The following is a 23,801-nucleotide window of genomic DNA, read 5'->3' as shown; positions in this document are numbered from 1 at the left end:
CATTTTTCATCTTTTTTTTTTTATTTGTTGAGGTAAATGTCAGTGCATCTCCTCCACGGTATTTGTCAGCTGAGGTTCATCTTTGTTTGGTTTTGTCCTGGAAACAGTGTCAGAGTTTTGATCAGCGAATGAAACCGTCCAAACGCTGTCGCTGGCCGTCTTCTCGGAGCGAGCTGGCACTTTGGGAAGGTAGAAGGTGAAAGCCTGGTGTGTGTGTGTGTGTGTGTGTGTGTGTGTGTGTGCTCAGGTGAGTGTCACTCTCCACGACCTGACAGTCTGACGCGCCGCCGGAGCCTCGTCTCGGCTTTGGTGAGGCTCGTCCTGACAGGCGCGTTCTCCTGTCGGAGCTGAAAAACAAACCCAAAATCCGACCCGGAGTCTCGCCGGTGGGAAGCGAGCGGAGTCAGGATGTGATGGTCGGCTGGTCCAGAGAATTATCGATGGAAATCTGCTCCCTAATTTCATTAGAGCTGCAGCGAGCCTGCGGTTAAATGTGGCTAATTTTCAGCTCAGGAGATCAAGGTTTGGATTTTGAGGTTTTCAGGATTCGACCACAGACCCCCCCCCCCCCCTCCTCCTCCACCACCCAGCCACCCACTCACACACACCACACATAACCTAGATAACCACACACACACACACACACACACACTCGCCCACAAGGGACCTGGTTTAATAAAAATACCCCTGCATCTGTATTCTGTAACAAATCCAGGCCAAACGTTAGTATCACCGTTTCTCTGATTCCCTGCACAATCTGCACACGGTGACAATCATTTGCACTCATTTATTAAAATAACAATAATAATAATTGAACAGTTTCATGCCAAAACAAGATAAACACCTTTTGCACAAAAAAGTGGCTATTTGCAAAACTGTTGAAAGCAAAAAAAAAGCCAAATTATGGTCCTTCTTACGATATAAAAAGTGGCTTTAATAATTAATGATGAGGAATTTTAACTGGAAATATAATATTTAGAAATGATTTTTAAATGGGTTTTGCGACGTAACGGTGGTGGCCACAAACAGGGAGCTCCAAAGTAAATGCCAGGTCCGCTCGGCTGGCACAGCGAGTTAGCCCGTGTGACCTTCAGGGCCCCTCGGCACAGCGAGCGCCCGGCAGCCTCTCAGCCCTGCTTTTAAGGTCAACTATCGATCAGCGAGCTGCAGGCCAAAATCCATGCGGGGAAATCAATCTCTTTTTGTGAAGAGGGCGGCCCTAATGAGACATCTTTAACCTTGTTAGAAATTCCCGGCCGGGGCTCTGCGGCGTGACCGATCCGGCCTGCAACAGTTTCCGTCTAACAGACCTGAAGCCGGCAGGGAACAGGAAGAGTCGAGCCGCTTATTCCAGTTTAAATCCCACATTTTATCCTGGATGAATAATTCCATGTTTAGGATGTGAAGTTTTATATTTATATGTGATTTGTGGAGGCTCACGGTGGTTTTCTAAGTGGTTCCTCAATCACTGTCCCAAACTGGTATTATATTTTTTCCCACTCTATATCCAAAGTGGCAAACCTTTTTCCCGTCAGGAGGCATTTGAATGAATGAATGAATGAATGAAGGCTTTCTTTTGAACATGTGAAAAAAAAAAAAAAACCACAATGCAAAAACAATGCAGAATAGTCGAAACAACCAAACTAATGGCGTCACATGTCCAAGAAAGAGCAGAAAGAAGCATATGCTTATTTAAATCCTACCCCTTCTCAGTAACGACTGTATCAAGTGACTTCCATACAATTTATCCAGATTACATTTTGTAAACCATATATCCATATACCCATAAACAAATGTGCTATCATATGATTATTTGTGCATTTTTACCCATAGTAAAAATAAATAATGTGAACAAACAAACAAAAAAAAACAAATTTCTAGAACAGCCCTTGAAGGCCGTGCAGCATTATCCAATCGAAACTTATCGCAGTAATTTTTTTGTATTTTAATAGTGATTATTAAAATACAATTTTATTAGTATTATTATTATTAGTATATTTATTATTTAAATTTATTAGTATGTTATTAGTATTATTGTTTTATTATTATTGTTTTATTAGTATTATTAGTATTATTGTCAAATTAGCAGGCTTTTTATCGGTCAGACTTCACACTGACCTTAATGTGACAACTGGATCTGCCTCCCTTTGGCGAGGCGTCTGATGTCACATGGTGATGATGATGATGATGATGATGATGATGATGGTGATGATGATGATTGAGCTGGTTTTCCAGGTTGGGCTCAGTCAGCCCTGAGTCAGTCCTGTAAGGAGCTGCTCACTGCGGCGGGACGTCCCGAACAGAGATGCACCCCCTTCAGCAGCAAAAAATAATCATTTGTCCGTTTCTCTCGGAAAGCGCCACTCTCCGTATCTGCTGTTCTTCTCTTGACAGTCGACCTTGACCTTTGACCCTGACAGGCACACAGCCAGAAGGATGTGTTCATCTACTTACTATTTGATTTATTTTATTGTAGCTCAGAAAAAAGAATCTTGAGCATTTTTGAGTGGCTTTTTTTTATGATTTATTTTGTATGATTTTCCTTGTGAGCTCCATCAGATGGTCTCGCGGGCCGCGTGCAGCCCGGAGGCCGGAGGTTTCCCACCCCTGTTCAATATAACACAGACGGTTCAATAACTTCTTTTAGTCGTCGGCTGATTTCCTGCTTCTGGTTTATTTCTAATTGTTTGATCCATAAATGCATCACGGCAAACTCAGATCCTGTTTCTGATTGGTCCACGGCACGGCCAACACCTCCTCCTGGTTTTGGATCTCGCTGCAGTTTCTCTCCTTTCCGTCGGCGTTGTGTGCAGACCTCAGTGTTTGTGCAACTTCAGTGTTGATTTTGAGTGTGTAAACTGTAGGAATTGAATGGGCGGAGCTGGTGTTTGGTTTTGGTTCGAGGCAGATCAGAGTGTTTCTGGTTGGTTCAGGCCCATGCCGCTTCTACCCATCCAGTTTGTGATTTGAACTCCTAACAATCAAAATCACATACATTCCATGACGTATATAAACGTTATAATGTAGTTGGTGATGATAAGTCTGTAACTATAATTGCCATTTTATTGAGTACAGCAAACAGTTCCATTCAAGTTTTATGGTGGACTTTTATGCATCTTTCACCGAGGCCAAAACCATAGAAACAGAGCTGGGTAGAGCCGACAGGGGCTTTAGTTTCATGGTGATTCAGGGTATTTCTGGCTTGAAGATGTTGATGAAGGCCCGACACACGGCTAACGGAAAAAATATCTGTTGACATAGGACTTATTAAGGAAAAAAATGTTGAAAATTGATTAGGATTATCATCTAGAACTTCACTTGAGATAAAAGAGCTGATCTTCCCTTTAGTCTTACCTGAATTATACTAGTAATACTGATATCCAGTGGCCCATTAGCCGCATTTCTACTGGTTTCTGTGGTTAAAACAGACGTGAGTCAGGATTTTTGATTGAATTTGCCTAATTTCCCCTCAGTCTGATGTGAACCACATACGGCTGAAATGCTGAATTATATTTGCTTGTAGACGGCTGCCGGCATCCTGTTGTTGTTTTTTTTTTGTTTTTTTTTATAATCTCCGCTCTCAGGCTGATAATCTCTGCAGACGCTGCTCTCCGTCTGGAATTCGATTTTTTTTTTTAAAGGCGATAAAGGCGGTTAGAAAAATCGATTGCTCCTATGAAAATGGGATGCTGTGGAACGTGACGGCCAGTGATTAATTTCTCTCTTATCCGACCTTGTGTGTGTGTGTGTGTGTGTGTGTGTGTGTCTGTGTGTGTAGCGGGATTCCATCCACAAGCATACAGGAATAACACTTCACACCAGGATGGAGTGAAAAAACAAGATATAACATCATCAGTCTGTGTGCCAGTGTCGAAATCCCACATTGTGTTGAAATTATCTTTTTAAAACGATGACAAGCTGTGAGAAAACTGCCAGGACTGACAGATAAACTTTATTACCAAAATGTGAACGTCGTCCATGTTCCCACTGTGGCTTTTTTTCCCCCCCTGGTGACGCAGATCTGATGGTTTTCAATCACTGTGAGTGTTTTTGATGTGTTTTTCATTTCAAATCTGATGTTCTGCCCTCATGTGACGCACAGCTGATGGTTTCTGTTCAAAGGAGAAAGCTGAATGATGGAAATGGAGTCACTTTTTTATGTTCAGTCAGGACAGCATGAGTTGGTGCTGCAGAAGTTGGATCCCACGACAGTTGGGATCCACAACAGAGCGACGGCAGTGCGGCGGCTTGATCAGCATCCGGGAAGAAACACAATTCAGACCAAAGTTGGAGGCAGCAGCCGCGGCCAAAGTGTGTTCAGCGCAAGCGAAGGGACGGGAACGCTGAGCGTCTTTTCAGCAGCTGCCGCTTCATATTGGAATACATATTAGAATAGATATTAAACCTCAATGAAACCTGAATAAAATGCACCTTTTTTTCCAAAAATGTTTGAAAATCACTACTAAATTCAAAAATAGATTATAAATTATTCAGTTAAATTTATTTAATTTTATTTTGTCGAGAAACTGTAGACTTAAGTACCTATTTTTTTATATTTATTTTTTATAATATTTTTTTCTACAGACTGATGATTTTTTACATCCTAGAAATTTGGTTAACATTTTATAAATTGTCTTGTACATTTAAAATATTTTTTGCTTTTGCATTGTAACTAAGTCTTTCAATGTTTGGTTCATGAAAATGCATGAAAATGCTGTTCAAACAAAAATACGATGTTTTTTATATTGATTTTGTTTTATTTTGTCAGAAACTGTAGACTTAGATGCCTGTTGCCAATTTTTAATATTGATTACTATTTTTAAATATTGATACTATTTTATTTTATTTTATGTTTACTGTATATCTACCTACCTATTTATATATATATATATATATATATATATATATATATATATATATATATATATATATAACAATTTAGTAAATTTATTTTTATTGCTTAAAAAGTTTGTAAACCTTATATAATTTTTTTAATTTAATTTTTGATATTTTATATTTTGAAGATTTTATTACTCTCCATTTATTTAGTCCATCTTTTGTACCTTTTTTTTTTTTTTTTGCTTTTACAATGTCAACAAGGCTTTTCAGGATTTTTTTCAGTGTATTTTCATGCATTTTCACAAACCAAAATATAATTTTTTGCATTTTTTTGCTGCTCTCAGAGGGAGAGGAGAGCGAAGCGGAACGTGCTGAAAAACTGAAAGTAGACGCTCTGAAAATCACAGTTAATAACAAAAACACTGCAAGCAAAACTGGACTGAGGACAGGATGAGATGGAGGGGGGGAACGAGGGAAAGATGGAGAGAATAAAGAGGGATGGTGGAGGAGAAGGGGAGGTGGAGCTGTCAGAGCAGAGAGAAGAGAGAGGAGATGGACAGAGGTTTGAGCTCAGTGATGAAGGCAGGAGACGGGAGCGGTCCTGATGGAGAGATGGAGGAGGAGGAGGAGGAGGAGGAGGAAGGGGGGAGTCAGACGGAGAAGAGAGGCAGGAGATTTCTGATCATCTCCTCGCGCCGCCTGTCAGGAGGAGTCGATCTCGTCCGGGTGGAAATCACCGCCCGTGTGGCGTCTGCGCTCCACGCTCAGCGCCGTCAAAGTCAGAGAGTCTCCTCAACCATAAAGGAGAGAGAGAGAGAGAGAGAGAGAGAGAGAGAGGGAGAGAGCTGTGAGCCTGCCTCGCTCGGCCGCTCCAGCAGCACAACACAAACACAGCCGGGGCTCTCGCTCACTGCTGGAGAGTTTTGCCTTCCTCCTCTGAAAATCATCCACCAGATCTTCAAAATGCAGCAGCTGCTTCACTCTGCTGACTGAATTTAACCAGAATAAAACTTTTCTGGGTTCTGCCTGCTGGGAAGCGTCTAATCTGTCGGGAATATCAGTATAATCCAGGCTAAATCAGCAGGTCGTCCATCAGAGTGTGAAAATGAAACGTGGCTCTGCTGGTATGTGACTGCAGTAGAAGTAGAAGTACTGTTCCTCTGCTGGTATGCGACTGCAGTAGAAGTAGAAGTACTGTTCCTCTGCTGGTATGTGACTGCAGTAGAAGTAGAAGTACTGTTCCTCTGCTGGTATGTGACTGCAGTAGAAGTAGAAGTAGTGCAGTAAAAATCTCCTGCAGTAAAAGTCCAAAGTGTCTCATGTCAAATGTCCTGGCAGTAAAAGTGACTGAGCTCCTTTTTCCAAACAGTAACTGTGTTAGCTGGGATCTTTTCCATGCAGTTAGAAAAGGAGGAGAGAACACGCTGCACACTACATGCATTTAAAGGGGCATTACGCTAAATTGTTGACACATCTGCTTTACTTTTCATGGTGCAGCTTTTACTGTGAAATTCAGAAAATATCAAAAAGTAGCACCAATAAAGTAGAGGCAAGTTCCTCTTCTAATAATAATAATAATAATACATTTTATTTAAAGGCGCCTTTCAGGACACTCAAGGTCACCGTACAAAAGGACAATAAAAACAATCAATAAAACATAATAATCAATGAAAAACAAAGTGCAATACATAAAACAACAGTGAGGTGCAACAGTAATGTCATTCCAGTCCCAAGATTAAAGTGCATAGGCTTGTCTGAAGAGGTGAGTTTTAAGGCGGGATTTAAAGGTAGTGACAGAGTCTGAGTGTTGTATGGTCTGTGGCAATGAGTTCCAGAGGCGGGGGGCCGAGTGGCTGAAGGCTCTCGACCCCATGGTGGATAGGCGAGCAGGTGGGAGGGTTAATTGGATGGAGGAGGAGGACCTGAGAGTACGAGTGGGTATGTTAATGTGAAGGAGTTCAGCAAGATACTGAGGGGCGAGGTTGTTGATAGCCTTGAAGGTGAGAAGAAGGATTTTATAGGCGATGCGGTATTTAATAGGAAGCCAATGGAGCTGCTGTAGGACAGGTGTTATATGACTGGAAGAGGGGGTTCTAGAAATGATTCTGGTGGCGGAGTTTTGAACAAGTTGCAGTTTATGGATGGATTTGTCAGGTAAACCAAAGAGCAGGGAGTTACAGTAATCAAGACGGGATGCAACCAGAGTGTGGACCAGGATAGCAGTGCTGTTGGGTGTGAGGGATGGGCGGAGGCGTGAGATATTCCGTAGATGGAAGTAAGCTGACCGTGTGACATTATTAATGTGAGACTGAAATGATAGAGTACTGTCAAGGATGACACCCAGACTCTTAACCTGGGGGGAGGGGGAAACTGAGGAGTTGTCAAAAGAGATGGAGAAACTATTTATCTTTGAAAGGGTGGATTTGGTGCCGATGAGAAGGAGCTCAGTTTTGTCACTGTTAAGTTTGAGAAAATTGTAGGAGAACCAGGAACTGATTTCCTGTAGGCAATCAGATAGGGAGGTGGGTGGAAGGGAGGAGGTTGGTTTAGTGGACAGGTAGAGCTGGGTGTCATCCGCATAGCAATGAAAATGAATGTTATATTTACGGAAGATACTGCCAAGGGGGAGGAGGTAGATGATGAAAAGGAGAGGTCCAAGCACTGAGCCTTGGGGTACACCAGAGGAGAGGGGGACGGGTTGTGATGTAAAAGTTTTCAGTTGAACCTGCTGAGTGCGACCAGAGAGATATGATTTAAACCAGTCCAGGGGTGTGTCGGATAGACCAATGGCAGCTAATCTGTCGATGAGGAAGGTATGGGAGATTGTGTCAAAGGCCGCACTCAAGTCGAGGAGGATGAGGATGGTAATGAGTCCAGTGTCAGCAGCCATGAGGAGGTCATTGGTAATCTTCACCAGAGCTGTTTCTGCACTGTGAGATGGACGAAAGCCAGATTGGAATTGGAATTGAATTCTCACCTTTGCTGACTGAACTTTTATTGTGAAAGGCTCCATCATCTGATTTAAAAAGTAGTGAAGGATGAAACTCGAGCCAAAACATAAAATGACCGGCTTCAGGTGGGAAACAGACTCATCGTGTGCTGCGTTCCTTGCGCAACAAGATGAAAAAAAATCAACATAAAGTTCTGGTGCGAGAATGAAGGCGGGAAGGCGACATAATGAATGTGCTCAGTGGAGGGGAAAAGCCGCCGTCCTCAGCCCTATTTGCAGCGCGGAGCGATAAAAAATGGAAAATTAAAACGGGGAATAACTTCCTCCCCCTGACCCGCGCCGGCTTTCTCTCGAGGGTTAATTAGAGCGCGGCCGCTCGAGTGGAACCGCGGCGCCGGCGTGGGCCCGACTTCAAATGCTTTTCAATTAGCCGGCGAGCGCCGAGGCCCGCTGACTGTTTCCTCGACGACCACGAGGAAGCTCGGCGAGGGGCGGGGCTTATCGTGTCAGACGCGGCAAGTGTGTGTGTCACGCTCGTGTGTGTGTGTGTGTGTGTGTGTGTGTGTGTGTGTGTGTGTGATGGACGCCCAAATGCACATCCAGAATGTGTTTGTTACACAGCTCTGCTTCATGTGCATAGGTACTGTAGGAGGGGCTCAGTGCCTTGCTCAAGGGCTTACTGGTGTGTGTCATATCATTTAGACGATCATTTCCCATGATTTCAAATTCAGTGCTAAAATTCAACTATTTCTCTGAGAAATTTGCCATAAATAAGAACAAAATAATCGGGTGACAGTGAAGTGCAGACTCTTCAGTTTCAGTCACAGCAGATAAGACACCAATAACAAGAAAACCAAAATATATATTTTTGACAGATCAGATCACAGTGAATGACAGAAAATGATTTTTGCAGAAGGAAAGAAAAGGAAAAGGGAAAGTCGGAGCTAAAATGACAGAGGACAGGATGTGGTGCCGCTAAAAAAAAAAAAAAAAATACATAAAATGACAAATATAACCTGAGTGACGAGCAGAAACTGTGAACAGACACACAGTCCTGTGAGGCAGCGGTTCTCAACGGGTGGCTCGCGGTCCAAAAGTTCTGATTCTGAGTGGACCGAGGGCATGAGGGCTCAAAAAAATTACAAGAGCAGAAAATTAACAAAAATCCCAAAAATCCCTAAAAATGTGCAAAAACAGATTCTTCAATATTCTCCAATAAAATGAAATAAATAAAAACATAACAAACTAAACAGTCAGCAGCACAGTGAACATCAGCGTGGAGGTTTTTTTTAAAAATATTTTTGTTTGTTGTTATTGTTGTTGTTTTGGCTTGTCAAGATGATTGACAGGTGTCAGTGTTGGTGTGTGAGGGGGGGCGGGGCCATGGTGACACACTTCCCGCCTCGAGGTGAGAAGCTCCATGTGGCGGCGCCGGCGGCTCGGAGGGAAAACACACCCCGTTTAGCCCGCGACGCCCAAACAAATGCCATCCAGCGGCTTCTCTCGTCGTCTCCTAGCAACCAGGAGCTCCTCTTCCTCCTCCTCCTCCTCCTCCTCCTCCTCTTTAGCTCCATTAACACCTGACGCCGCTCGGCCCGTGAAGCAATTAGCGCTCTTTTATCACGGCGGCGGCCTCGCCTTCCGGGTGAGCCTCGGCTTCCTCACCTCGCTCGCGCTTTCCCACCACAGGAATTAGCATGCACGTCAAGCACTGGCTGTCAGAGCGCTGTGTGTGTGTGTGTGAGAGTGTGTAAAAGGTGTGTGTGTGCTTCTGTCACCTATCCTGGCAGGTTTCACAGAAGCCTCCTCGAGTTGCTGCGACTCCATTTAAAGTTTTTCTCCCCCCGGTTTGTCAGGCGCGTGAAGTTCACCTCCCGCCCGCCTCGGCTCCTCTCTGCCGGGATAAATTTAACCGCCTCCGTCTCGGCGTGCCGGCGGAGGCGAGCGGCCGGGGCGGCGGAGACTCTGACGGAGCAGAAACCACCAGAAAAAAACCTCGGAGCAGCAGCAGGAGAGGTTAGGGAGGCCGCGAAAGAAACACACGGAGAGCGAATGAGAGGCTAATAATGAGATAATTCATAATTTCACACACTCTCACACACACACACACTCACCTGGGAGTCTGACTTGTACTCTGACCTGTTAACCTGGATGTTAAAGGTGTCAAGTAATATTTCATATTTTATCAAACTGACTAATTCACGGCCATGTGAGCAGTGTGGAGGAAAACCTCCAATTCCAAAAGTCGTGTTTATCGTAAAAAGCAGCAAATTATGACTCTTCAAAAGGAATTTTTGCTTTATCTACTTCAAAAATAAATACTGCTACCTCGACTAATAATAATAACAATAGCACATTTTCTTTATGTAGCAGCGCTCGCATACAAAATGCAGCTCATGCAAAATAATAAAAGTGCTCTTTGCTGCACAGTGTTGCAGTATTGATTATTGATTTACGTGCATTGTGTGGATTAGACAGTCAGTCTCACACACTGTACATCAGGTTGACTGATTGATTTCCACAGGCTCGTGCCGCCGAGCCAGTGTGCAGCTGGAAGGAGGGTCGTCGGTTTGAATCCCCGGATTTGTTTTTTTTTTTTTTTTTTTTTTTTTTATCATCCATCGTTCAGACGTTCAAACTGAAGTCGTGAGGAAATCGGGAAGCTTTGAAGTCACGTCTCGTCGTTTGCACGAAGAACACACGATGGAGCGTGAACCAGCCTTTACAGGGATCACATCACAAACCTGCTCTCGTCGGGAGGCGTTTGTTGCGCTCACTGCGGCGTGATGAGTCACATGACCTCGACTTCCTGTCAGACAACTTAAACAGGGACATCATCCTGCACTGGCGGCTGCAAATTCAAACTTCAACCAATAAAAACCCTCGCAAATCTTTAAAATTCCTCTCGAATCCAGCTGTTCCTTCAAAATAAAAGCGTGTTTCTCTGCCAAACTGAGATCCTGTTCCTGCATCAAATCAAGAAAACGAGGTCTTTAATTACCAGTATTTTTCATTTTTCATATTTATTATTTTCATCGGTATATCTAAACATCTCATATTCTCAGGCCACTTTATTGTATATACTTAGCCCTTATTGTCTTTAGTGTATATATTTCGCATATTTAGTCTCTATTGTATATACTTTTAATCTTAATTTTTTATTTTATTTTTTGTTTTTTATTGATGATGCTGCTGTAACGTGTGAATTTCCCAGTCTGGGATCAATAAAGTATACCTATCTATCTATCTATCTATCTACCTTTTCTAAATCTCATGGGGTCTTTAACACCAGTGAGTTGACCTCCAGTGACCTGCTCGCTCTGTCATGCCTTTGAGCAAGGCACTCGCACCCCAGCTGCTGAGGCAAAGCTGCCAAATAAGAAGAAGAAGAGGAAAACGAGGTCGTACTGAGTCTGTGACTGGGTGAATGTCAAGCATGACGCGGCTGAAATCAGGCGTGCAGCACGTGCTCCGTCAACTTCCAGAGAAGAAATATTTTTAAAAAAGCCGTCCTCTCTCTGGATGTATCCCATCATGCCTTTCTGCCCCCTCGTGCCTCACTTCAGGTCACCGGTTTGCCGATCGAACTCTTCTCTCTTCTCTCTGTTCTGGTGCAGCTCAGAGCGGCACGAAGCCCGATGACTCCGACGACACCGCCGTGGGCTCGTCTCAGCCACGAACACACACACACACACACACACACACACACATGCTCCAAAGCGTGGATCCATGCACACGGAATTGGAGGCTGATTCCTTGAGACATGGTTTCGCTCCACTTGTCCTCTCGCTCGGGGACTCTTATGTGCTTTTTGCTTTAATTGTGTTTGACTTTTGATCTGCTGCGAGTCCCTGCAGACACTCTGAACCGCACGCTGCTTTAATGCCACCGTGCAGCGAGCTTCATGCACGGCCGGGCTCGCCGCCGCCGCCACCGCCACCGAAACTGTCAAGAGCAGGTGGTGAGCCTTTTCTTTATCCTGAGTCAAGTGAAGAAAGTGAGCACTGGGGGTCATAATCCAACTTGTCTCCGGTGCAAATCGACTTGTCTCGATAATTTTTTTAAATTAAATGTAGTTTTCAGGGAAATTATCGTCGTAATCTGCCTTATTTTGCTCATATTCAAGCTTTCAGGAGATTAGAAACAAGCAGAATTGTAAAGCCCACTGCAGATTGTTGATTTCTATTAAGAAAAATAAGATTTTAAGACTGGAGATGTGACTGGATACACACAAAGATGCAGATTTTTTCCAGTGTGTGTGTGTGTGTGTGTGTAGGATTGTTGTGATGCGTGCTGTCAGCGGTGAAGAGGAAGAGGAGGTTTGCTGCTCGCAGGCTGCAGGCGGAGGATTACTGATGGCTGCTCTGGGTGAAAAATCGACTTGTTTATCCATATTCGTGGTCAAAAATGCCACATGAATCAATGAAACACGGCTGAATCTTATGAAACGCACAGGAGCTCGGGTTTGGACTTTTATTTTGAAAGGTGTTATCTCACCAACGCTCCTGTCGATCTACAGGTGTGCAACAGTTCTTCTGCGCTTTTAATGTTTTTTCTTGTGCAGAGCCATCAGTCCAGGCCTCACACACACACACACACACACACACACACACACACACACACACACACACACACAGCAGAGGCCAGTGAGGAGCTGGTGGCTCACTGGAGCTTCAAGATCACTGCAGGTTAACCTTGTTTCATGCTTGAGAGGGGGATGAGCGGCGAGGAAGAGGAGGAGAGAGGAGAGAGGAGAGGGGAGTGGGGGATGGGCGGGGGGATTCATGACCTTTCCCCTGTGCTGGGAGAGGAGCTGCTGAGGAGGAGGAGGAGGAGGAGGAGGAGGAGGAGCATCAGCGCACATCGACCTTCAGGCAGAAAGACGTTTGGTTTCATGTCAGAATCCAGACGAGGACATCTCTCTGTTTTTATTTATTTTCTTAATCCTTTCAAACCCAGGAACCTGTGGGTGGGCTTTTATTTTTAACTTTTCATTATTTTGTATTATTTATTATTATTTGTATTATTATCTTTATTAGTAGTTGTAGTGGTAGTTATTTTTACAATTTTTGGGAAGTAATTTTATGTTTTTTTGTATTTTTTTTTCAGTATTTTTGTTGTCATCTTACAGATATTTACTTGTTTTTTTCGGTTAATTTAATTTTATTGTTTGTCTTTTTTTTAACCTCTGGATGGGCTATTAATTGATTTCATTGTGTCCACAAAATCATCTCTTTTTCATTTTCACTTCCCTTTTTTCATTTCATGAGTCAACAAACAAATATTCTTGTTATATTTATTTTTTGTAGGATTTTTTTGTAGGAATTTTCTTGTATCTTTTTTTTTTTTTTTTTTTTTTTTACAATTTTTGGGGTAATTTTATGGTATTTTTCTGGGATTTTTTTTTGTTGTTTCAGAAATTTTATTGTCATTACAGATATTTTCTTTATATTATATTATTAATTAATTAATTAATTAATTTATAACTTTTTAATTTTATTATTTTTTTTCTATTTAGCTTTTAATTCTTATTGTTAGTATATATTTTAGTGTATATTTATTTTTTTATTTCTATTTGTCGGGGTGCTAATTTTGTGGAGATTTTCAAAGAAACGGAGTGAGTCGGCTGAGCTCAGAGTAAAAACTGACTTGTAGAGCTGCCGATGCTGAACATGACAGTGTTGAGAGTGAGGCTGATGATGATGATGGTGAAGATTCCTACACATCCTCTCACCAGCATCACGTCTAGGCCCAGGGAATTGACCAGCAGGGAAATTAATGGTTTTCTCATTTTGTCTGGGGCCCCTGGGTCTCTGTCAAGGCCCCGAGAACACCTCCAGGGGCCCCTGAATGTCTCTGGACCCCACTTTGACCACCAATTATATTACAGCACCAGTACGACTCTGGATTTCTAGATGTATCTATATATATATCAAACTGTCCCACTTTAAACGCACCGATATGATGACAGAAAACTGTAATTACTGCAAGAATTCAAGGTCACACAAAAACAAGAACCTGCATTCAGTTTTTCAGAAAGAAGTCGCAGTTAAAAAGCTGATATATGACCAAAATAAGACACCGAACGTGTATAAAAAACATAAAAAATGTTAATGTGAATGTTTTTTTGAGCGACTATGAAAGCTATGAATCATCTCAAGACCTTTGCTCAGGAAGCGGTTGCTCTTTTGAAGATATAATTTGCTTTCTTCGCCCGGCGGTAAATTGCAGCGTTGTGGAGTGAAACCCTCTCACCGCCAGCGAGAGAGAGAGGCAGCGGCCGGGGAGACGGGATGAAGGACAGGGAGGGACGGCTAGAGAGCTGTTTGTGATGGAAAGAAATGGAAAAAAAAATACTAGCAGAGAAAAAGTTGATGATGATGATGATGATGATGATGATGATGGTGGTGTTGAGAACAAGGTCAGAGGTCAGGATTTTCCACCGAGGGATGCCAGAGCCTCCATCCGCTGACATCCACTCTCTTCCTGTTGACTCAGTAAATATCAAACAGACAGCCGCACATCAAATTTCACCACAAGAGCCAGGAAATGTGCAGAAATCTGTCTCAGTGCAGAAGCATTTTTGCAGAAAAGTAGTACCTCAACATATTGGTACACAGAGCATCACGGGATCGTGGGTTATTCCATGCAAAGCAAAGGACTCAGACTGTAATAAGGTGCAGTCATTATGAATTGTTGAAGGATGATACTTGACAGATGATAGTTTATGCAAAGATTTAGTGGTGCACGCCTCGGTTTGACCACTTTCTTGCCCAAGAAACTTTTTTTTTTTTTTTTTTAATCTTGTGTCATGCCCACACAAGATTACATGACATAAATCAACAGTAATACACATTAAACTTGACTTACGGCATTTTTTTTTTTATTTTTTTTTTCAAAAAAGCCAAGAAGTTTTCTTTATTTTTTTCCACTTCGTCACAGCCCTCAAGCAGAAAACAGAGGTGGTTCTTGATTTTGTCAGTTAAAATCCTCCATAAATAAATAATAAAACAAAACTGCAATAGAAAACAGAGCGTGACTCATAGATCACACAGCTGACAGAGTCGATTTTGTTCATCAGCACCAAAAATGTAAAGTTTCCAGATGCAACTGGAACACAACAGATATTTTCTTCTTTGATAAGTTTAAATTCAATTTCAATTCTATTTGATACTTAGTTTTCAGGGCAAAACACTTTCTTTAATCAATATGTATATATTTTATTTTATTTTTTTTTACCAATTTCTTTGGCTTATTCCAAATATCAATAGTACAATTCTCTTGAAAACCTCAAAGATAGAGAGATAAATACATAAATACATAAATACATAAATAAATACATTAATTAATTAAAAAAAATAAAAAAATAAAATAAATAATAAAAATAATACATTAATATAATAATAAAATAATTAAAGATACAAATAAAATAATTGATAAAAATAAATAAAAAATATAAAAAATGAAATAAAATAATAATAAAATAAAAAGACAGGAAAGTCTCTGAAACAACATGTTGGCCATCACTGTTGGAGAAGCTCCACCGTCTTGACCTTTGTATCGCCCTGATATCGGTATCGATGCATTCAGGTGCCTGAGGATTAATCAGTATCGCTAGCGCACAGCCACTCGGAGTGTCACTAAAAGCACTTCAGGGAATTAGTCTGGCTAGGTCAGTCAGGTACAGTCAGCGGAGCAATTAGTATTCCTGGTACAGAGAAGCTTAGCGCATTAGCATTGCTAATCAATACCTAGCCGTACTTCTGGCCTCTCCTGCACTAATTATGCTACCAGCTTGTTACCCCTGAAGTGTTTACATCCATGCTGGCTTGAAAGAGCAGTCGTGACCCTCGAAGCTGTGAATGTGGTTCAGCCAAATCACTTTCACCACTGGATCAGATTCATGCATCGCTCGCACTTGAGATCTTGCGAGCTGCTGTGGGTGTCTTGCCATCTCCATTTGCACTCTGCCTATAAATGCCAGGCACCTGTTAATTGATGATTTTTACTGAACATAGATGCATAAATCTATGTTCAGTAAAAATCCCTTTGAGGAGAGATCTGAGAGTCTGGGACTGTGGGCCTTCCCTTGGACAAAGCTCAGAAAAGCTACCCAACCCTCAGTTTAGCTGAAATCCTGGATGTCTTTAGGATCAAGTGGCTGCAAAATTACTGCATCTGTAAAATGTTTTTTAACCAAATGACAGACATGTAGGCCACTGGAGCCTCCTCACACACAACAGCAACAGGCTTGTCCTAAACCAAGGCTCTTACCATTCTAATAAATCTTTTCTTTTTTTAGGCCTTGGGAAGACGAGGAGGAAGACCAGCGCCCGCGATGCTTCTCCGACACCCAGCACCGATGCAGAGTACCCGTCCAATGGCAGCGCAGGAGGTGCCGAGCGCATCTACGACCTCAGCATCCCGGCGCTGGTCAAGTTCGCCTACACGGCTGAGCGCGAGGACGAGCTAACCCTGGTGAAGGGGTCACGGGTGGTCGTCATGGAGAAATGCAGCGACGGTTGGTGGCGGGGCAGCTCGGGCGGCCAGGTCGGCTGGTTCCCATCCAACTACGTGCTGGAGGAAAATGACGGTGAGGCGGCTTCGGTCGATCCAGCTCGGGGAGGCGTTGTCAGCTACCAAAGGGTGGGAGGGGCGATGGTGGTGTCAAACGGCCAATCAGCTTGCAGCAGGGTCCTCCACACGGTACAGACCTTGTACCCATTTAGCTCCGTCACAGACGAGGAGCTGAACTTCGACAAGGGCGAGGTGATGGAGGTGATCGAGAAGCCGGAGAACGACCCGGAGTGGTGGCGATGCCGGAACGCCAGAGGTCTTGTAGGCTTGGTACCAAAGAACTATGTGGTTGTCCTCAGTGACGGCCCTGCCCCATTGGGCTCCTCCCCCTTGCTGTACACGGGGCCTGCTCACACCGGCAAATTCGCCGGTAAGGACTGGTACTACGGCAACGTGACACGGCACCAGGCGGAGTGCGCCCTCAACGAGAGAGGGGTGGAGGGAGACTTCCTGGTCCGAGACAGCGAGTCGTCGGTGAGTGTTTGAGCGTGGATGCTGATTGGTTGTTAATGTTCACAGAGCAGCAGAGCAGCCTATAGAGGAAGCTATAGCTGCTTAGAGGCTAACAGTGGCTTGGTCTGGTGATAAACTAAAAAATCTTCTTACTTGGGGTATCCAAAGTTAAAAATCAGGTTTATCATACCATGTTTGCCTTTCCTTTGAAAACATTTTATTGTATTATACACTATGGTCCATTTATGAATGATGGAATATACACTACCATTCAAATGTTTGCTCTTAGAGAATTTTTTATGTTTTGAGAAAGCTGTGTCTCTTGGACCATTTTTGAACCAAAACTGAGCCTGAGAAATTCAGTCATTTTAGCTTTGGTAAACAGCCCAGTTGTTTTTATGTACATTTGATGTTGAAGGAGTGGTTTCTCTAGTACCACATGATCATGCTGGCATGATTACCTAAGGATGAGGTAAGACCATGTGGTTAGAACAGAGTAATGGCTGCTGAAAATGGGAATATAGAATAAAAGAATAAAAATGTCAACATTTCTGTGACTCTAAACTTTTTAATGGAAGTGTATGTATGTAGTGTTTGGGGAATGCTGTGTTGTGTTTTAATGTGTCTGTGTGTGTATAAGATGGCCCTGTCTCTGCATTGTGAAACAACAGCAATTTAACTGTAGAACAATGTCTCCCTCTACTGGAGGTTTATTGCAACTCCTCTTACTGATAAGTGATCTGGTATTAAAACATTAGATCTCACAGATTCAATTACCAGGCTTTGCAGAGTTTGATAATGGGTATCCAAATAAACCACGAGGAGTACATCATGTTTTTATTTGTTTTAGATATTTTATTGACCAATCTCTCTTCTCTGCTCTCTCACTGTTTCCGTATCTTTATTTTCTCCGTCCTTTTCCCAATTTTCTCACTTTGTCTCCTTTGCTTCCTTTCCACCATATCTCTTTCTCTTTCTTTCTCTTACCTCCCGCCATCCCTCTCTTTCCTCTTCTCCTCCCCCAGCCCAGTGATTTCTCCGTCTCCCTCAAAGCTGTGGGCAAGAACAAACACTTCAAGGTCCAGCTGTCGGAAAGCGTTTACTGCATCGGGCAGCGGCGCTTCTCCACCATGGACGAACTGGTGGAGCACTACAAGAAGGCGCCCATCTTCACCAGCGAGCACGGCGAGAAACTTTACCTGGTCCGACCTCTGCAGTGACCAATGAACCCAAAAAACCCAACAGACCAAACCTGGCAACCCCCGCCAATCAAGCAACCCACCACCGCTCAGTACAAACAAACAAACTGGATAGCCGTCCAATTCCAGTTGCTTTTTTCTCCGGTGGAAATTAATTCTACAGAAGCTTGGATCATTCTGCTGGTTTTTATTGTGCAACTTTGAGGCAGTTGTAGTTAAGGCATGATGACTACAGTCACTCGAGATGGAAATACAACAGTCAAATCCCACATGAATGCAGGAACAAACCAATCCAATAGCTATCCTCTGGTCTAGACTTGTCCAGTCCAGTTCCAGTAGCTTTAATCTGGCTGGAATCCGTTCTGTAGAAGCCTGAATGGCTCGGTTGGTTTTACCACTCAAATCTGACAGAATAAGTTCAGGCATGATGAATGCTGTCCTGTCACTTAGTATGGAAATAGAAATGCTCTTGCTCAGTCTGGCCCAGTCTAGTTCCAGTACCTTTTTTTGTGCTGGAACGTGTTTCACTAAAGCCCAGACGGCTGAACCAATTTCACGGTACACCTCTGACACAGTTCAAGTTGAGCCATGATGAATACAGCTAGTTTAGATGGAAATATAACACAGTCAGACCCGACGTACACACATAAACAAACCTGCTCTAGTCTTGTCCGGTCTGAGGATAATTCCAGTAGAGTCCAGTCCCAGTAGCTTTTTTTTCAATGGAATTGTAAAATGGAATTCTAAAAAAGCCTGGACGGTTCCTCTGGTTTTACCATGCAACACTGAGGCAGTCATAGTTAAGACATTACGACTGTATTCACTCAAGATGGAACTATAACAGTCAAATCCCACATAAATGCAAAAATAAGCCAGCATGACAGTACATTTGGTCCGGTTTAGATCAGCTCGGTCTGGTCCAGTTCCAGGAGCTTTATTTCGGCTGGAAACATTTCTGTAGAAGCCAGAAAGGCTCAGTTGGTTTTACCACTCACTTTGACAGAGTAACAGTTGAAGTATGATGAAAACTGTCCTGTCACTTAGTATGGAAATATAAATGTCAGGTTCCATAAACTCACAAACAACGAAAGCCAACTTTCAGTCCACTCTCGCTCGCTCGGTCTGGTCCAGTCCAATTCCAGTAGCTTTTTTTGTGCTGGAACGTGTTTTACAAAAGCCCAGATGGCTGAACCAATTTCACCACACATATTTTACATGGTTAAAAATTGAGCCATGATCGGTACGGCTAGCTTCGATGGAAATATAACACAGTAGGATCCCACATAAACACAAAAACAATCCTGATCGGAGGATAGTTTGGTCCCATCCAACTCCAGTTGCTGATTCTAAGAAATCCTGGACGGCTCTTCTGGTTTTACCATGCAACTCTGAGGCAGTCATAGTTAAGACATGATGCCCATACTCACTCAACATGGAAGTATAACAGTCAAATTCCACATAAATGCAAAAATAAGCTGACGTCACTGTCCTACTTTGGTGTGGTCTCGTCTAGTCTAGATCAGTTCGGTCCGGTCTAATTCCAGTAGCTTTATTTTGGCTGGATTTCAGTTCAGATTCTGTTGGTTTTCTTACTGAAATTTAATACAGTAATATAACAACTGAGACATCTCGAATACTGCCACCTAGTATGGAAATATAAATGTCAGGTTCCACAAACTTACAGACAAAGAAAGCCAACTCTTGCCCGGTCTGGTCCAGTCCAATTCTAGAATGTATTTTAGAAAACTCCAAAGGTTGTACCAGTTTCACCGCACACCTTTGACTTGGCTGTAGTTGAGGCATGATGGATTCTGCTAGATTAGATGGAAGCATGACACAGTCAGATCCCACATAAACACTTAAAGAAACAAACCTGGCCTTGTGTCTTCTGGTTCTAATTCCAGGAGCTTTTCTTTGGATGAAATTGATTGTAAGAAAGTTCTACTTGTTTCTACCCTACAACAGTCACAGTTAAGCCATGGCGAATACCTAAGATGAGTCACTTATGATGGAAATGCATCAGTCAGACCCCACGAGCAAACAAAGCCATTTACTGGCTGTGTTGCTAGAATGTATTTTGCAGAAGCCCATATGGCTTTATTGGTTATAGCACGCACCATATGACCCGATTACAGTGGAACCACGAGGGATGCTGTTAGTCTAAATGGAAATATAACAGTCAGACTCCATATGTTCCCATAACCTCCAAAGCAAATCTTCTTGTCAGGTCTAGTCACGTCTTGTCACTTTTAATTTTGACACTGTCGCAATTGAGCCATGGTGGATTGTGCAAGTATTGAAGGAAATACAGTGTAGACAGATGCCATTTTGGTGCTCCAGTATGTTAGTGTGTTAGTTTAACAAGGCAGAAATATGTGAGTCAAACCTCACACAAACACACAAACAAAGAAACCCAGTAGCTGTCTTCTGGTCTGGTTTGGTTGGGTCCAAATCCAGCACCGCTTTTTTTCTGCTGAAATCTGTTCCACGGAAGCTGGGATTTTCAGTTTTATCATGCAACTTCTGCCAGAGTCCCATTAGCACATGATGTATTTTTACTCTGGGTGAATTACAATGCTGGACAGTGCCATTTTGGTGAATACTACTCGTTGCGGTGCCTCATTCAGACCAGATGGCCCTCCTCTGGTTTGGTCTGAGTTGCAGTTTAGCCGTGGTGAGTGCTATCAGCCAAAATGGAAATACATGCCACACTCATGCCATTTTGGTGCTCAGCAGTCAATCAGTGGATCCATTAGAGCCTGCAGCAGAGCCCTGACCAGTAAATGGTTTTTTGCGTCAGCCAGCCATCGGTCTGACTGTCCACCATATCGCTCTGAATCTGCTTAATATCCAGAAACAGCCTTCGCCAAGTGACCATTTTGTAAGTGCTAGCTCTTTTCGCCTCATTTGGCGGCGCCACATGTTGTGTCAAACATTTCCCCTGATTTTCTAAAGTGATTTTGCTTCCAGTTTTGAACCAAGGTTGAGGGCAAAGAGTCGGCCTCTGATGCCGAAGCAAGTTGGAGAACTTTTCTGCAGAGGCGACGGGAGCAAACGGCGAGTGGCCGACCAATCAACGTGGCGTCTCCGTCTCGTTTGACTTCGACGAGTCTGTTTGTAACTGTTTCTAATAAATGTACGGCTTCTCTTGGTGGTATTTGTACTATTCAGGAACCCCTAAACCTGAGGAATCAGATCTCAGGTGGAAAGGGAGACACCTGAAAACTTTTTGTTTCGTGAAACGGGCAAGTAAGCTGTGAGTTGAATGTTTCTAGATGTACAGTGCAACCAAATGTGCCACCAGTATATCGCTCATCCATGTGCACACTCGCCATAACCCACTGCTCCTCGGTTTGAGTGATGTGGAACAAACCGAAGAGTCTGATTTAAAAACCGAGGGGAGATCTCTGTCGTCGTTGGCTGCGTGTTTGCTGATGAGAGTCTATTTAACATTTCAGAGTTACATGTAGCCAATTTCAAGAGCCGATAAATGAAAGAGAGGAGATCTCTGATTTTTATTGGCTGTTTGAGTTCTAATGAGAGTCAGTTTAAAGCTGCACTACTTAGTTTTAGGAAGAAACCACCATTCGTGTCAATAATTTAGGATTTTCAAACACTTATAAATTGGATCAGTCCTTGTCAAAAGCTCCAAAACTAAACTTTTGAATCAAAATGAACCAACAGCTGTCCTAAAACATATTTTCACATATTGTGATTCGGAAAAAAAACTGTTGGGTCGGCAACAGCACCCAGTTTTTCTAGATATTCTCTTAATATCAGTGTGTTGCAGTTAATACATCTTGGGTTATTTCGAGATTAAGATATTGTGTTGAAATGTAAGCCAAGCTAATCACATGAATGTATTAAAGGAGTGCACAGACTTTATGGGAGTTTGTCGAAGTTTGAAAGTCTGTTTGTTTTATTCTCTTTTCTACGGCCTGTGGATTCATCATTTCTGAAAACGAATTTTTGTTTTGAGTTAAAAACTTTTGTAGTATGCTTTTTTTTTTTTTTTACTTCCTTTGTAAGCAAAACAGGTTGCCCTTTGAGCTTTTCTGACACTCAAAGTTTAATCTTTTTGATATATTTTAATGTTTATTTTACCGTTCCCCTAAACAAACCCGCTGGATTTTGATGCACAGCATTAAACCTTTGAGCTGCTGCAGGTTTTCAGTCTCTCACTTTGAAGATTAAATATACATAGCATGCACACCAGATGGCGCTATCTGTCAAATGACCAAACTGTCAAAAGGTCTGTCAAAAGTGATACATCTTGTTGTATTTGGAGAGTTTTGCATCTTCCTCGTGGCCCTGTGCCTCTTTTCACCGCTGGAAACTCCTCTGACTCGTTCACATATTCTTCCTAAAACTACATGGTGCAGCTTTAACATTTCCTTTTCATCTGTTTCTTTTTTTAATTTTATTTTTCTTTACAATGTCTTAATGTTACTGAGCACTGTTATTTAAATCTTGTTTCAGCTGTATATGTCTATTTAAAAAAAAAAAAAAAACCCAGAAGAGTACTGAGGTGTATGGAGTGCAGACGCGGCACTGAGAGGTACTGTACTCGACGGCTGTGCTTCGTCACATTAAAGGTTTTCCTGAGTGAACGGATCTCACACGTCCCTGTCTTCATTTCTGTCTGGCTTCGATTCATTTGGAATTTAATTTAGAGCGATTCCAGAGAGGCGGTTCTGCCTTGAAAATGAAATCATAACACTTGTCAGGATTTTATGTATTCCCTACAGAGTCCTTAAACACACTCACCTTGGTGCGGTGTGTTATTAGAGTACAATTACAATATAGGAATAACAATATAAGAAACTGAAGCATATTTTTGTCATTATGCTCTCATGCTAAAGTTTTGACCAGAAGAAAATATTTTAAAAAACAGCTAATCAAACAAGGCCAAGAATGACCATGCAAAAATTTACCATGCAAAAAAAAAAAAAAAAAAAAAAAATCCTGAAAAATATTTCAAACCAAAAAAAAAAAAAAAAAAAAAGTCAGCATGCTGAATCAAACGATAACCTGCAGTCTTGTATGAGAACTGTATTTATTTGTAAATTGGCCAGCAGAGGGCAGAAGACACAGCCTCACAGTTGAGCTCGCTGGCACCGTGACAGCCAGCCTCTTAAACAGCTACTGTATAAACACTTTTTGATTTATTTTTTCTAGTTAAACTGTAAAACCACATGTCAAATATATTTATCCCAGTCGTATCATCAAAACCCTCTTGACTGGATGTTGCTGAGTCATGTTGCATTAAATCTGGTCTTTCTAACCCAGATTATGCTGCAAGATGTTTTTTTTTTTTTTTCAACTACATTTAAGTTCCCCTTTATAGGCTAACCTGCAGTTGTGCTAATTTCCAGTTTATTCCTATAAATCCCTGTTAATTCCCAGATATTCCCATATATTGTTTTCGGGTCATTTCTTTCTAAACTGAGGTTGATTAATGATTAGATAAAGGGCTGTATATAATGACTTTTGATTTTTATGACGTCATTTTTAGACCATGACGTCACCCTGCATGGATACTGGCACCATCCAACACCAAATAATCCCAGAGATTAAAAGGAGGAAAGCCTGTCAGACATCAGTTCACCTCCGACTGTGTTCATAAGGTCAGTCCACACAGACTTCCACCGTCCTCCACCAGATGGCAGTGTTGCTGTAAAACAGAATGCCTGTGTGCTGGTGGGCCACAGTGTCCTCAGTTTTACGGTGGATTTTGCCTTTAAACATCAGATATCACATCCTCAGAGAGGCCTCCTTAATCA

The 23,801-nt window shown here is 42.4% G+C and overlaps 1 protein-coding gene across 1 annotated transcript in view; it reads left to right on the top strand.

The window, feature by feature from the left end:
• Window positions 1–22,632, top strand: part of LOC115372500 (cytoplasmic protein NCK2-like) — a 74,156-nt gene extending 51,524 nt beyond the window's left edge. Inside the window, exons 3-4 of the mRNA XM_030070467.1 lie at window positions 16,092–16,840; window positions 17,845–22,632. Of these exons, the coding sequence (XP_029926327.1) occupies window positions 16,092–16,840; window positions 17,845–18,039 (944 nt within the window). The 3' untranslated portion in view covers window positions 18,040–22,632. The remainder of the gene's footprint in view (window positions 1–16,091; window positions 16,841–17,844) is intronic.
• The last annotated feature ends 1,169 nt before the right edge of the window (window positions 22,633–23,801 follow it).

The sequence above is a fragment of the Myripristis murdjan genome, chromosome 2 (genome assembly GCF_902150065.1).
Source record: "Myripristis murdjan chromosome 2, fMyrMur1.1, whole genome shotgun sequence".
Classification (NCBI taxonomy): domain Eukaryota; kingdom Metazoa; phylum Chordata; class Actinopteri; order Holocentriformes; family Holocentridae; genus Myripristis; species Myripristis murdjan.
Note: the sequence above shows the minus strand (reverse complement) of the source record. Positions and strands in the feature narration are given on the sequence as shown.